The 13395-nt window shown below is 42.1% G+C and overlaps 1 protein-coding gene across 1 annotated transcript; it reads left to right on the top strand.

Annotated features, from left to right (window-relative positions):
• Positions 1 to 222: 222 nt before the first annotated feature.
• On the top strand, positions 223 to 12109 carry slc6a4a (solute carrier family 6 member 4a). The gene is made up of 13 exons (XM_037678096.1): positions 223 to 673; positions 1376 to 1510; positions 1822 to 2044; positions 3297 to 3435; positions 4385 to 4519; positions 4640 to 4743; positions 6614 to 6741; positions 6937 to 7049; positions 7659 to 7790; positions 9971 to 10070; positions 10257 to 10357; positions 10462 to 10629; positions 11921 to 12109. The coding sequence occupies exons 1-13, from the start codon at positions 223 to 225 to the stop codon at positions 11993 to 11995; spliced, it is 2004 nt and encodes a 667-aa protein (XP_037534024.1). The 3' UTR covers positions 11996 to 12109.
• The last annotated feature ends 1286 nt before the right edge of the window (positions 12110 to 13395 follow it).

The raw sequence follows: 13395 nt of genomic DNA, 5'->3' as shown, positions 1-13395 counted from the left end.
GTCTCTCCCTGCGGCTCATTTCCTCTCTCCTCCACCTGTCCAAGAAGGACAGACTTCTCAAAGCTGTCCCACTCCGTCTCTGCACCCTTTCCTCACCCTCCTCACCCCTCTGTTCCCCTCATGGGCACCATATCGGACTGCAGCAGCACATCGCCTTCATCTTCACTGACAGCCCCCCTCCAGCCCTAACCGCTCTGCCAACGCCAACGTCAACACAACTCCATGGAGACAAAAGACATGATGATGACGAGCATGCTGACAATGGACAAAGGGGAGAATGGGGGAGAGAGGGACAAAGGTAGGGAGGAGGAGGAGGAAGCACAGCGGGAAAATGGTCGACTGGTGCTGGCGGATGGCATCGCCGACAGAGGACCCAAAAACGTGACCTTGGGCTCCAGCCAGCAGGTGTCCAACGGCTTTACAACATCCACCCCGCAGAGCCCCAGGGAGGGACCTGGAACCGCTGTGGGGGCAGCATCCGGGCCCCCAGGAGGGACCGGGTCTACAGTGCCACTGGGGGGGCTAAGAACTCTGGTGGTTCAGCAAACCAGCTTGGAGCATCCCAGAGAGACATGGAGCAAGAAGATGGACTTCCTGTTGTCTGTGATCGGCTACGCTGTGGACCTGGGAAACGTCTGGCGCTTCCCGTACATCTGCTACCAAAACGGAGGAGGTGAGGTGTTTAAAGATGTTCGGAGGAGATAAAGGTGGGAGAAGGTGTGTGTGTGTGTGGGGGGGGGGGGGGGGGATTAGAAAGGTGGAAAACGGGGGATTTGAGTTTCCACGCTACGACTGGTTGGATTTCAAGAATTTGCCTTTAAAACAGCATCTAAATCATTGCACACTAACTTTTTAACTTTTCTATTGTTAAAAATACAAATCAATAAATTTTATTCGTAGTCACCTTAGAATTAGCGAGTTCATAACGGTGGTGAGTTTGTGTTTTGGGCCTGCTGTGCGACTGAACAACTTTCACCTAGTGGCAATTTTATTGAATTTGCAATAATAAAATCTTTGCAATTTCCTGTGTGTGTGTGTGTGTGTGTGTGTGTGTGTGTGTGTGTGTGCGTGCGTGTGTGCATGTGTGTGTGCCTAAGCGAAGTGGAGATTGAGCCTGGGAGATGTTTGATGCAGCCACGAGTATTAATTGTGGGTTTTTATGAGAGCGGCCTCGCTCTCTTTCCTTCTTGTTTAATAACCTGTCTCCGAGGCAGCCGCTCAATCAGCCCTTATCTCTGCTCTCATGTCACACACACACAAAGTTGAAAATCAGGTAGAAAGGATGCTGAGTGAGATGTGTTATTGTAGCTGGAGTGTCTGCCATGCTATGGCCCTAAAATTACTTTTATATTGTTTTTCCTTTCTGCCTCCCCAGGTGCCTTTTTGCTGCCTTACCTGTTGATGGCGGTGTTCGGAGGTGTGCCCCTGTTCTACATGGAGCTGGCCCTGGGCCAGTTCCACCGCAGCGGCTGCATCTCCATCTGGAAACACATCTGCCCCATCTTCAAAGGTACAAACAGGAGCAAAGGAGAGCCTGATGGACAGCTCGTTTAACCTTTTCGCCTCCTCTCAGCTTAGTTTCACAGTTTCTCATACATCGAGTGGGACGTACTCACTCTGTTATGGAAATCGTCACATTTCCATTCCAAATGCCAGCTGCTTGGAAATTTGATAGGATGGAAATGATTGTTGTTCAGAAATGTCACCCTTTAAAAGCAATGGGAACTTGAATGAGCGTTCAGCCCCACCTGCTGTGATTGACTGCTGTTAATCATCTGTAATTAAGGAAGGGCTAACCATGTTTTCCTCCGACTCATCCAGGAATAGGATTTGCCATCTGCATCATTGCCCTCTACATCGCCTTCTACTACAACACCATCATGGCCTGGGCTCTCTACTACCTGCTCTCGTCGTTTCGGCCCACCTTGCCCTGGACCACCTGCAGCAACAGCTGGAACACGGCCAACTGTAACCGCTACATGTCCTCCGACCACAACGTGTCTTGGTCCAACTCGTCCACGTCGCCAGCCGAGGAGTTCTATACGTAAGTGCATGTAAGTCGGACGTAGAGATGATGTAGGGGGAGAGCAAACAGGAGGGAGCCAAAGATAACGGATAACGTTTAGAAAGTGGTCTTGGGGCTGTTTTCGGTGCCATCTCCAATTACAATAACTATTGAGGGTTAGGAACCGTGGTCATCTCAAGTCAGTTTATGGAGTTTTCCTCACACAGTGGAGTTTGTCTGTCTGATCAGCTGCACCGTCTCCAAACCCCTCAAATGAGGCAGATCCACGCGTGATCTGCAGACGCAACACAGGTCTAAAAGTAACAAATTCCTCAAATCAGACGGCGCCAGAATTTCCTGTTTTCTACGTGAATCATGCCTCTGTTATCATCCGAGCTCTGTATGCTTAACCTGTGACCGGCCGTCAACCTTGCAGTCCATTTCAAACTCCTTTTTCCCTTTAATGGCTTGTTGATAGAACATTTCTGTAGAGATTGCCAAAGAGTCTGAACTGCACTGAAGTTTGAATCGTACTCAGATGAACTTTCATTTAATCTGCTCACTGCGCTGGTTTGACAATTATTTTTGTATTTCCTATCTTAAACTTTGACGTATGAAGCCCTTTTCCCATCCACCAGTTTCTTGTTCTCATGCCGTGATTTTAATTTATTATGACATTTGTTGCTTCTGCTAAGTTTCATTATTCCTTCTTTGTTTTTTTCCCCTGCCGTGGAGGGAAGAGGGGTAATTGGACGTACACTCTCTCCATACGTAAACTACTCATCATTTCAGGGAACTATACTTTTTAGATTATATATTAATTAAAAATATTGTTTCCTCAAATGACTGGGGTGGCTGAAAATTAATCTATGTGGTCAAGGCCACTGTTGGCCACCCCCTGGCACCTCCATTGCACTTGGTGGTGAATAAAATTGCACCCACCACACGCCACTGTGAACAAGAAAAAATAAAACCTCCCTCTGTTCATCTCCACAATGTAACTTCTACTCACTTGAATATTTTGCACCAAAACATTAAGGTTTACTTTCACTCCCAGTTTGATTGCAGTCCAGAAAAACACTCATCTCAAAAACTACAAACATTCATTATTCTAATGCTTCAGTGATGGGAGATATCGGTGTATTGCTTCATCACTTCTCTTCCCTTTCCCCACCTTCTTTCTTATCATTTCCTACCTTCACCCTTTCTTTTTTATCCCCTTTGCTTCAATCTTTCAAAAATCACTTGTTGGCTCCTCGTCTCAACCTCGTCTCCTGTGTCCTCTCATCAGTCGGCAGGTGCTACAGGTCCACCTCTCCCCGGGTCTGCACCAGCTGGGCTCTGTCAGTTGGCAACTGGCCCTCTGTTTGCTCTTCATCTTCACCATAGTCTACTTCAGCATCTGGAAGGGAGTCAAGACGTCTGGAAAGGTAGTTGATGAGCCGCCTACGTTGCTGATGGGGATGTCAGTTAGAGGGAATGGATGGATGATGAAGAGAAACGAACAGAGGAAACTCGTTATCTTTTCACCATCGTTATCGTTCATAGCCAACAAGAATTTGGCTGCGTTGACGCTAGACATTACATACAATACTGATTTGACCATGATCCAATATTAGTCCATATTAAAATCATTTTAAAATAATGTTCTGTCAAGTATTTATCATTACTTAACAGGCGTGAAATCAGTCACAAAACAGAGTTTGGAGGAACTGGAGTCTGCAGGCTAGGCTAATGGGGCAAGTAGTTTATCATATTTCAAGCTTATAACAACTGTTTCTCAACAACGACATACGTAAAAGTGAAAGAATGCTTCATTCGGTAATGTTACACACTTTTGCATGACACAAACAGTCTAGATTGTCAATGTTTTTTTAACCGAGGAATGTCCATGTTACTAAGCACATCTGTGTGCTCTGAGCGTAGGTGCTGAGAATGTACCAGTCCACCTGATGAGTCCAAAGGTTTACCCAACTCCTGGCAGACATACTTTTGGAGACTCGACACCATTGGTGCAGTCTGTCTGTGCTTGGCAGACATACATTGGTAACGAAACGTTATTTGGTTGAGGAAACAGCGTCAAACGAAACAATCTGTGACATTACAATGATTTAGGTTTATTTTAGATAATGTAAGGTTCTTTCACACCGATATATCATTTTAAAGAAATACGTAGTTGTTAAAGAATGCTGAAATAAGATTTATATTAAAAAAAAATAAACTGGAACCAAGACCTTTTTTCTCCAAACTTTGCTTTGACTGATGTCAGGCTGATAAGCTCCTAATGATTGACAAGTATTTACCTGAAAATCCCTTTAGAGGCCAAAATCAAGGGAGATGTTTATCCATTTGTTTGGTTATTGTTTTTGTCCGTGTTAGGTAGTATGGGTGACAGCTACGTTTCCCTATCTGGTCCTCCTGATACTGCTCGTCCGTGGGGCCACTCTGCCAGGGGCCTGGAGGGGCGTTGTCTTCTATCTCAAACCTGACTGGGAGAAGCTGCTCAGCACCACAGTAAGACTGACCTAATCACATGTAGATCTTGCCCACAAACGCCTTTTTGTCTGAGTGTCAATCACAATTTCGTTATGTCTCCCTGTTAATTACCATCACTGACTTTTCATATCGTCACAGGTGTGGATCGACGCAGCAGCTCAAATCTTCTTCTCGTTGGGTCCGGGCTTCGGCGTGCTGCTTGCCTTCGCCAGCTACAACCCATTTCACAACAACTGCTACAAGTAAGAGCAGACTCCAAACTTTACATCTGCCTGCAACAGAATCAAAACTCTGCTATAAAGTATTCTAAAATATTTATTTTAACAAGATTATCCACTACTTCTTTCAGGAATTAAAAAAATAACAACTACTTCTCCTTCAAACCAAACTTCCACAAATCAAATTTCTTCTACAAGTCAGTCCTCAGAAAACCACACCTTCTCATTTTCACTGTTCTCTTTTAGTGAGGTTAATAAACTGTTAAAAGGTCTGGACACGAGAAAATCTGCAGGGCCTGATGACCTTCCTCATTATTTCTTACAGCTATGTGCACAAATCCTTGCAGAACTGGTATCCCACATCTTTAATCTGTCCATAAGCCATAAAACTGTTCCAAATGCCTGGCAAATAGCTTTTGTTTTACCTATAGAGAAGGGAGGAGACTCCACTATACTGAACAACTATCGGCCAATCTCTAAACTCTGTATTTTAGCCAAGGTTTTAGAAAAACTGATTAACTCTCAAGTCAAGAAGTATTTGGATTATTTTAACATCTTTCCTCCACATCAATCTGGTTTCAGGAAACAACACAGCACAACGACTGCTTCACTGAAGGTTTTTAATTACATCAATGAAGCACTGGATGCTAAGGATTATTGTGCTGCACTTTTCTTAGACCTGTCTAAAGCTTTTGACACTGTGGATCATAACATCTAATGTCATAAGCTCTCAGAAATTGGTTTCTCAGAACACACCATTGGTTGGTTTTCTAATTACCTTTCAGATCGAAGGCAATGTGTTCAACATAATGGTACTTCTTCCAGCTATTTAACTGTCAACAATGGTGTACCACAAGACTCAGTCTTAAGACCCACCCTCTTCACAGTCTACATAAGTAATGTAGGTCAGATCATTTCTGATGCATCCTTGCATTTCTATGCCGATGACATAGTCGTTTATTGTCGAGCTAAAACAGTTGATAAGGTTTTTCAGCTCTTGTAGTCTGCTTTTGACCTCATCCAGTCAGATTTGTTCTGTCTCAAACTGGTGCTAAATGCTGATTAAAACCAAAGAGATGTTGTTTTCAAACAGGAAGTCGGTCCCAGCAATTCTTCCTCCCGTCTCATCCATGCATGGTGTCCCTATTGAGTTTGTAGATTCTTACAAATACTTGGGTATCTTGGTTGTTTTGCATCTCTCTTTAACTGGACATCATTAACATCACATCCAGTCACATCCAGGTCTCTATTGTAAATGAGTCCTCATGGCTCAATGGGACTAACCTGCTAAAATAAAGGTTGAATGAATCATGTAGACTCTCACACTGGTACATTTTCATCTTTAAATCACTTCTTGATCTGTTGCCTTCATACATCTCCTACATGTCACATGATCAGTGCAGCTGCAGCGTGCGCTCTCAAAACATCATTACCTGCAGCGTCCCATCAGTGTGGACCAAATTTGCCAAAAGGGCCTTCTCCTACTCTGCTCCTGTATCCTGGAACTCCTTGCAAAAAGATCTGATGTTGTCAACTTTGACCTCTCTAAGAGATTTTAAACTACTTTTAAGTTCAATGCAAAAATCAATGCAGACATGTCCCTGTTTTTAATATCTTACACCGTTTTATAATCTAGCATGTTTTTTTTATTTTGTTTTATATCACTTCTTTTATATACTTTTCATTTTATATGCTTTTATCTTTTAGTGTTTATTGTTGTGTGTGCCTCATTTATGGATTTTGTTTAAAACATGTCTCTCTTGTAAATAAGTCCTCGTGACTGAATGAGACTAACCTGTATAAAAAAGGCTTAATGAATGAAAAAACAGCTTTTGTATGAAAAATATCTAAAGTTCCCTTTTGTTCTGCCCCTCGTACTATTTTTTTCTTGTAGAGATGCGTTGGTCACCAGCTCAGTGAACTGTCTGACCAGCTTCCTGTCGGGCTTCGTCATCTTCACCGTGCTGGGTTATATGGCTGAGATGAGGCACCAAAGTGTGGATGCTGTGGCCAAGGATGCAGGTAAAACACAGTCTACAAGAGGTTTTGCATTCAGATTCTCTTTGCTGCAAATAACTTCTCCTCAGTCTGCTTTAATGTGCAATAAGCACCAGAAATCAAATCGCATTTGTCTTTAAGATTCACTCATGTTTAAGTTGTCGATTGGGTTCAAATGAAAACCGTGTGTGTTGACCTGCCTCTCTTATTTCCTTCCAGGCCCCAGTCTGTTGTTCATCATTTATGCAGAAGCCATAGCAAACATGCCTGCCGCCACGTTCTTTGCCATCATCTTTTTCCTAATGATCATAATGTTGGGTCTGGATAGCACGGTCAGTCTGCTGATTACTCCCTGGAACTCTCTCCTTGTTTCTTATCTACCTAATTCTGTTGCTGCACACTTCTTAACTCGTGTGCGTTTCATCCAACCTAGAAACAAAGATGCCCTGTTTGCCTTTCCCTGCAGACACTTTGTGCCCTTCGCCTCGCGTTTGCTTGCCATGCTCCTTTTTCCATTAAAGTGCTGGCTGTTATTTGTCCTGTCTTCTTCTCTATTGAATACCAGTCAATGAGAACAATGTGATCAGAGTTTCATATCTTTGTTTTGTGTGGTCGTCTGCAGATGCCTTTGTTTATCTGCTCCGAGACAGCCAACCGAGAACACGTAATGCTCTTATCACATGCTGATAATCATTTTAGAATCAGCATCGGGGTTGTTGTGCTTCTCGATTTTTATGACTGAGGATATTACTCCAGAACGCCTCAGTGTATTTAAATTTGTTGTTGGACTGGTTTAAAATTTCATCTTGTTTGGTCAAAGGCATCAAGAATATACTCCCTGTATGTGTATATGTGACCTCTCTACCTTCTTTTCATTCTTCGCCCCTATAATCTTGGTTTTAATCTCCTTTTTCTCACTCTTGGTGTTTTTCTCCCCACAGTTTGCAGGCTTGGAGGGGGTGATCACAGCCATGCTGGATGAGTTCCCTCATATCCTGGTTAAGAGGCGAGAGTGGTTTGTCTTTGGCCTTGTGTGTGTCTGCTACCTCGGGGCTCTGTCTACCCTCACCTATGTAAGATATTTTAACAGATTACTCACAGTGTATATATAAAACAAGCACTATATAATAAAGCTGGGATTGACAGTGTCTTATTTCAGTCTGCATGTTCCGCACTTGTCTACTGAAGGAATGTTTTAAATTTAAAGATCAAAAATACCTTTAATATGCCTTTAATATGCATCTTTGTTTCTTATCAACCAATCTTCATTTGTGTAAGATTTCTCAAGCACAAGGCAACCCAGAGGGCTTTACAGAATTACAATTTACGATTTACAGAGAAAAAAAAAAATCAAATTTAAAAACAATTAAAGAGCAGTCAAATAAAATATAAGAAAAGAAGCAAACCAAGTAAAAGCTAGATTCAGGCAAGTGGTACACTGCTGTCCTCGCCACTGATGGATTATAACAGTGAATGTTTGTAGTTTTGGAGATGAGTGTTTTTCTGGACTGGAACTGAACAGGGAATAAAAGTAAACCTTAATGTTTTTGGTGCAAGATACTCAAGTGGGTAGAAGTTACACCGTGGAGAAGAACAGAGAGTTTTGTTTTTACTTGGTTGAAGCAGTGCAGAGTGACGGATCCTGGAGAGTGGAGGATGCAACTTTATGCAACCACCACGTCCGGTGGAGGAGCCGGGGGGGGGGGGGGGTCAACGGTGGCCTTGACCTTGACCACCATGCAGTAGATTACTCTTCGACTTTGGTTGCATGGATGAGACAGGAGGAAGAGTTGCTGGCACCGACTTTCTGTTTGAAAACTGCATCCCTTTTGTTTTGTCAGCATTTAGCATCAGCTTGAAATAGAACAAGTGTGAGTAAATTATGTCAAATGCAGACTGTAGAAGCTGGAAAACCTTGGCAACTGTGTTAGCTTGGCAATAAACAACAGTGTCATTGGCATAGAGAGGCAAGGATGCATCAGGAATGTTCTGACCTACATTGTTTATATAAATTGTAAAAAGAGTGGGACCTAAAATTGAGCCTTGTGGCACACCATTAGTGACGTTAGGTAGCTAGATGAAGTACCGTTGTGTTAAACACATTGCCTTCAATCAGAGAGATAGTTTGAGAACCAACCAACAGGGTGATGACTGGGCTTGACCAGGCTTTGAACATCATTAGCAGCATTTTTGAGGTAATCCTAAACCTGACAAGCACTCTGTGTTTTGGAGGCCAAGACAGGAGAAATGGGATATTGCTTTGTGGAACAAATTTAAACTTGGGCAGCAGCTTTCAGAACCAGCTGTAACGTTTTCATGGCTATGCATGGACACCAGTTAGGATGGTGTTACAGTAGTCCAGTTTACAGGACACTAAGAACCAGTTTCTTATCTTCGTTGTGAGACAATCTTGTTTTTGAGGTGTCACAGAGATCAAAATGGTTAGGATGTAAGTTAAAGGATAAATCCTATTTAAAACTTTTAAATTCCACGTAGTTGACAATGGCATGCTGTGATGTGCCAGAATTTTACAATTAAATGAAATCAGATCTTCACAGAGATAGTAATCTGTTCATTTCTGATCCTGACGAGTTTCAGCTTCAATAAACACTCATTTTCAAGTACATCAAGTACATTATTTTATCAACTGAAGTTATTGAAGTTCCATGATTTGGTAGATTATAGTATTTTATCAGTTATGTATAGGGCTCAAAATAACACATTACCATTAAATATCCAAAGAAATTTTGTTAAAAGACAAAGTTGTTATAATCTTAAGGGGATAGAGATATTTGTCAAACCAAAATTCAGAACTAGTCTGAAGGGAAGGTCTACCTCAATCCAAGGAGTTGGATTGTGGAATGTTCTAGAGAGTGATGTGAAAAATGTCAAGTCAATGTGTACATTTAAGAAAAAAATCAAAGCTGAATTGTTAAATAAATATATTTATGAAGTAGCTTAGTGTGTTTTTTATATTAGAATGAGTAAAATTAGAAAGAGTTATTCATTTTGTTCTGTTACTTGAAAATTATTATGATTGAACTAATTGTTTGAAAAAAGGGGCAGATATAATAAGATTTTTTCTTCTTTCTGCTGCCTTTCATTTTAAATCTCTTGTATTTTTTTTATATATAGTTATGAAACTGTTTTGTATTTTTAAAATGAATAAACTTTATACCATACCATACCATTTTAGTAGTGAGGTTAACATTTTCCATGGAGAACCTTATTGTGTGTCTGTGTTGTGTTTCAGGGTGGAGCGTTTGTTGTGAAGCTATTTGAGGAGTACGCTACGGGCCCTGCGGTCATCACTGTGGTGCTGCTAGAAGTCATCGCCGTTTCATGGTTCTACGGTCAGTAAAGATGATGAAGACAATTGTGATGGTGGAAACCTAGAATAGTAGTGAGGATAACTTGCTAAAGAGACAAAAAGCTCATGGTCTGTTGTCTGTTTTTTTTGTTTTTTGTTTTTTTTGACTGAAACATTTTGAAAAAGCTCTCCTGTGTTTTGACTTTGCCTGGATTGTGTGTGTGTTTAGGTACCAACCGCTTCTGTAATGACGTCCAGGTCATGCTCGGTTTCTACCCAGGTTGCTTCTGGAGGGTCTGCTGGGTGGCCATCTGCCCTTGCTTTCTTCTGGTCAGTCTCACACGAGATTGACACATAAGTACCGTGGAATGCCACATCAACGACCAGCTTTGAGAAATTTTACCTTTTTGTTTTACTCCTACTCTTGCACACAGTTCATCATCATTAGTTTCCTGGCTTTCCCTCCGGAGGTCAAGCTGTTCAACTACCACTACCCGTTGTGGACCACCGTCCTGGGCTACTGCATCGGCGTGTCGTCGTTCATCTGCGTGCCTGCTTACATGGTCTACCACTTGCTTAATGCAAAGGGCACATTCAAGCAGGTACAAATGTTTTCTTTCATTTTCCCCCGTTATCCCTTCTCTACTCTCATTCCTCTATCCTTCTGTTTAGTTCACTTACTGATGCACCTCCAACAGCAGCGACTGCTTTTGGATCTTGCCTTTTTCCTGGCCCCGTCAGTCTACCCTCTCCTGTGAGCATGTGACTGGATATCAGGATCAAAGGAGAACAGGAGGAGACACAGGCCAGAGATTAGAGAGGAAAAACAGCATCTGTGTAGGCCTACGCACTCGAGCAGACGTCCACATTCTGCTGTCAGTGTGCAGACGGTCTCTTGGAGATAAAGGTTAAAAACCGTAGGAGGCCATAATCCGTTCGTTAGCATCAAACTCAGTCCAGTCAGATTGTTGTTACAGTGGGGCTCCTAATGAAACTGTTTGCTCTTTTGTTCATTGTTCAGCACCTTTTTGAACAAATACAAATGTTTTCATCGTCACTATTGTGAACGTCTTATTCAAACCTGGGTGAGGGTTGACTGATGGGGAGGAGGACATCAAAGAGGCTGGCGGACAGATTTTCTCTGGCTGTGTTCCAATATTGACTCTCCTGCCAAAAGGCACAATGGCAACGACACAAGTCAACAAACAGGAGACTGTTTGTAGTGTACATTTGAGAAGGAGGAAGAGGAAGATCAGGCTCAAAACAAAAGCTCTCTAATTGAGAATTTCAAGGATCCAAGGTTCTTTATTGTCATTCACATCACATGTGGTACATGAGGTGGAACGAAACTATGTACACAGGGTCCCAGTTACATCCAACAAAAATACAAATTGCAAAGAAAAACAGTAGTAAGATCCAAGACATAAACTAAGAAATATGCTAAACTAAGAATACACAAAGCACTAATAGTACAAAACAATGCGCCAAACAACAGTAGCATGAACATGAGTCTGTGTGAGCAGATGAGGACGAATGAACACAACAACATGAAGTAAATCAGCATCATGAGATCAGCATCATGGATAGTCAACAGCACATATCAACAATCAAGTGGCATTACAGTGATTTTTCACAGTGATTTTCAGTGATAATCCTGACTAGGGGTTCATGAGTCTTAACAGCTTCAGGGTAGAAGCTGTTCCTCAGCCTAGTGGTTCTGCACTTAATGTTCCTCAACCTTCTGCCTGAGGGGAGCGGGGCAAAAAGTGTGTGTGCTGGGTGAGCGTGGTCCTTCATGATGCAGGTGGCCTTCTTCCTGCATCTGGAGGTGAATTTGTTCTTATTGTCACCAAATTGTTTCATCTTGTTTTTCTTTTCTCTTTCCCTTCACAGCGTCTGTTGAAAAGCATCACTCCTGAGCCCAGCAGTGAAAACCACAGAGACTACATTGTGACCAATGCAATCTGACCAAACCCTGACCACAGGAAGGGCCCCGTCTAACTCCCTGGGACGCCCTCTCCTGGACACACTGAGAATCCACAGGACAAGGGGGCTAATTTTTACCGTCTTTGGCTCATCACCATGACTCACTCAGTCTCTTTTAATAATGGAATTAGTCGGAGCCAGGTGGCAGCAGCTTTGTTTTTGCTTTGTTTGGGTCCATGTGCTGGTTCTGTTTGAGGTTATTTCTGTGGTATTTACCCTACAACAGAGTTTCATGAGTGACCAGCTGACGAATTGTTTGTACACAAAGTATAACTCGGTGATATTCAGATATTTACGTTACATTCCACTTTTGCTATCCTTGGGTGTATTTTACATATTATACTGTTAAGTTATGCATTCACTTCAGGTATGGTTCGTCTGTTACTGAAGCCAAATATATCCGGTCTGTTCTGCTCGTTATTTAAGCTGTTTTAATATTATTCATGTCGTCATGTTGTGTTGGCTGTCAGCCTGTGTTCATCAGATGTCATCCCAAATTACTAAGATTTGCAATGAGGTCCCAACACTGTGAAGAGACGTGTGTGTGCGTGTGTGCGTGTGAAGCATAGACTGTTAGAATATCCAGAAGAAAATGAAATGCTGACAAAGGATCTAACCGCGTGTATTCATTCTGTAACTGCAATATAAGGTAAACGTGTTTATTTTTTTCACGTACCCGTGAGGTCATTTACTCATTCATGCCGTCACATGACACAGTGCCGGTGGGGGGGTGCTTGTTTAGTCCAGGTGACGTTCTGCACCCATGTGGTCCTGCAGTCTGTAAGTGATGGAAGCCAAATATGGATCTGAGCTAATAGCATTAACAGTGTCACAGTCTAAAACAGGGATCTGCAATCTGCGGCTCTGGGGCCTCATGTGGCTCTTTAGTCCCTCATCGGCGGCTCTTTGAAGCTTTGACCAAAACTTAATGGAATTTAATTGTATTGATTTTTATACCCACATCAGAAAAGACTAGTTTTGGCAGTTTTATCGTCAAATTTTTGCCTGATAACTACTAGTAAGATAAAATAAGAACTTTATTGATCTCGCAGGAAATTGTTGAAGTAAGTTTCTTTCGGCTACTCCCTTCTTCAGGGGTCACCACTCGCATAAAAGATTTGGCAATTTTTTTTTAATACCGGATGCCCATCCTGACACAGCCTGGTCTCCAACCTGCAACCTCAGGATTACAAGACCGCCACACTGGCCACCAAGCTACCGCAAACCCCACTGATATTTATTTTTCCTCACATAGGCCTGCAGAGTTCAGTGTTTTCATTTTTATCAAAATCATTAGAATTATAATAATTCAAATAATTATTTTCTTTCTTTATATTATATGAACATTATTTTTACTTAAAATGTAAAAATATCAATAAATG

This window comes from Nematolebias whitei, chromosome 6 (assembly GCF_014905685.2).
Source record: "Nematolebias whitei isolate Nwh7 chromosome 6, NemWhi1, whole genome shotgun sequence".
In the NCBI taxonomy this organism is placed as follows: domain Eukaryota; kingdom Metazoa; phylum Chordata; class Actinopteri; order Cyprinodontiformes; family Rivulidae; genus Nematolebias; species Nematolebias whitei.
This window is presented reverse-complemented; position numbering and strand designations above follow the sequence as displayed.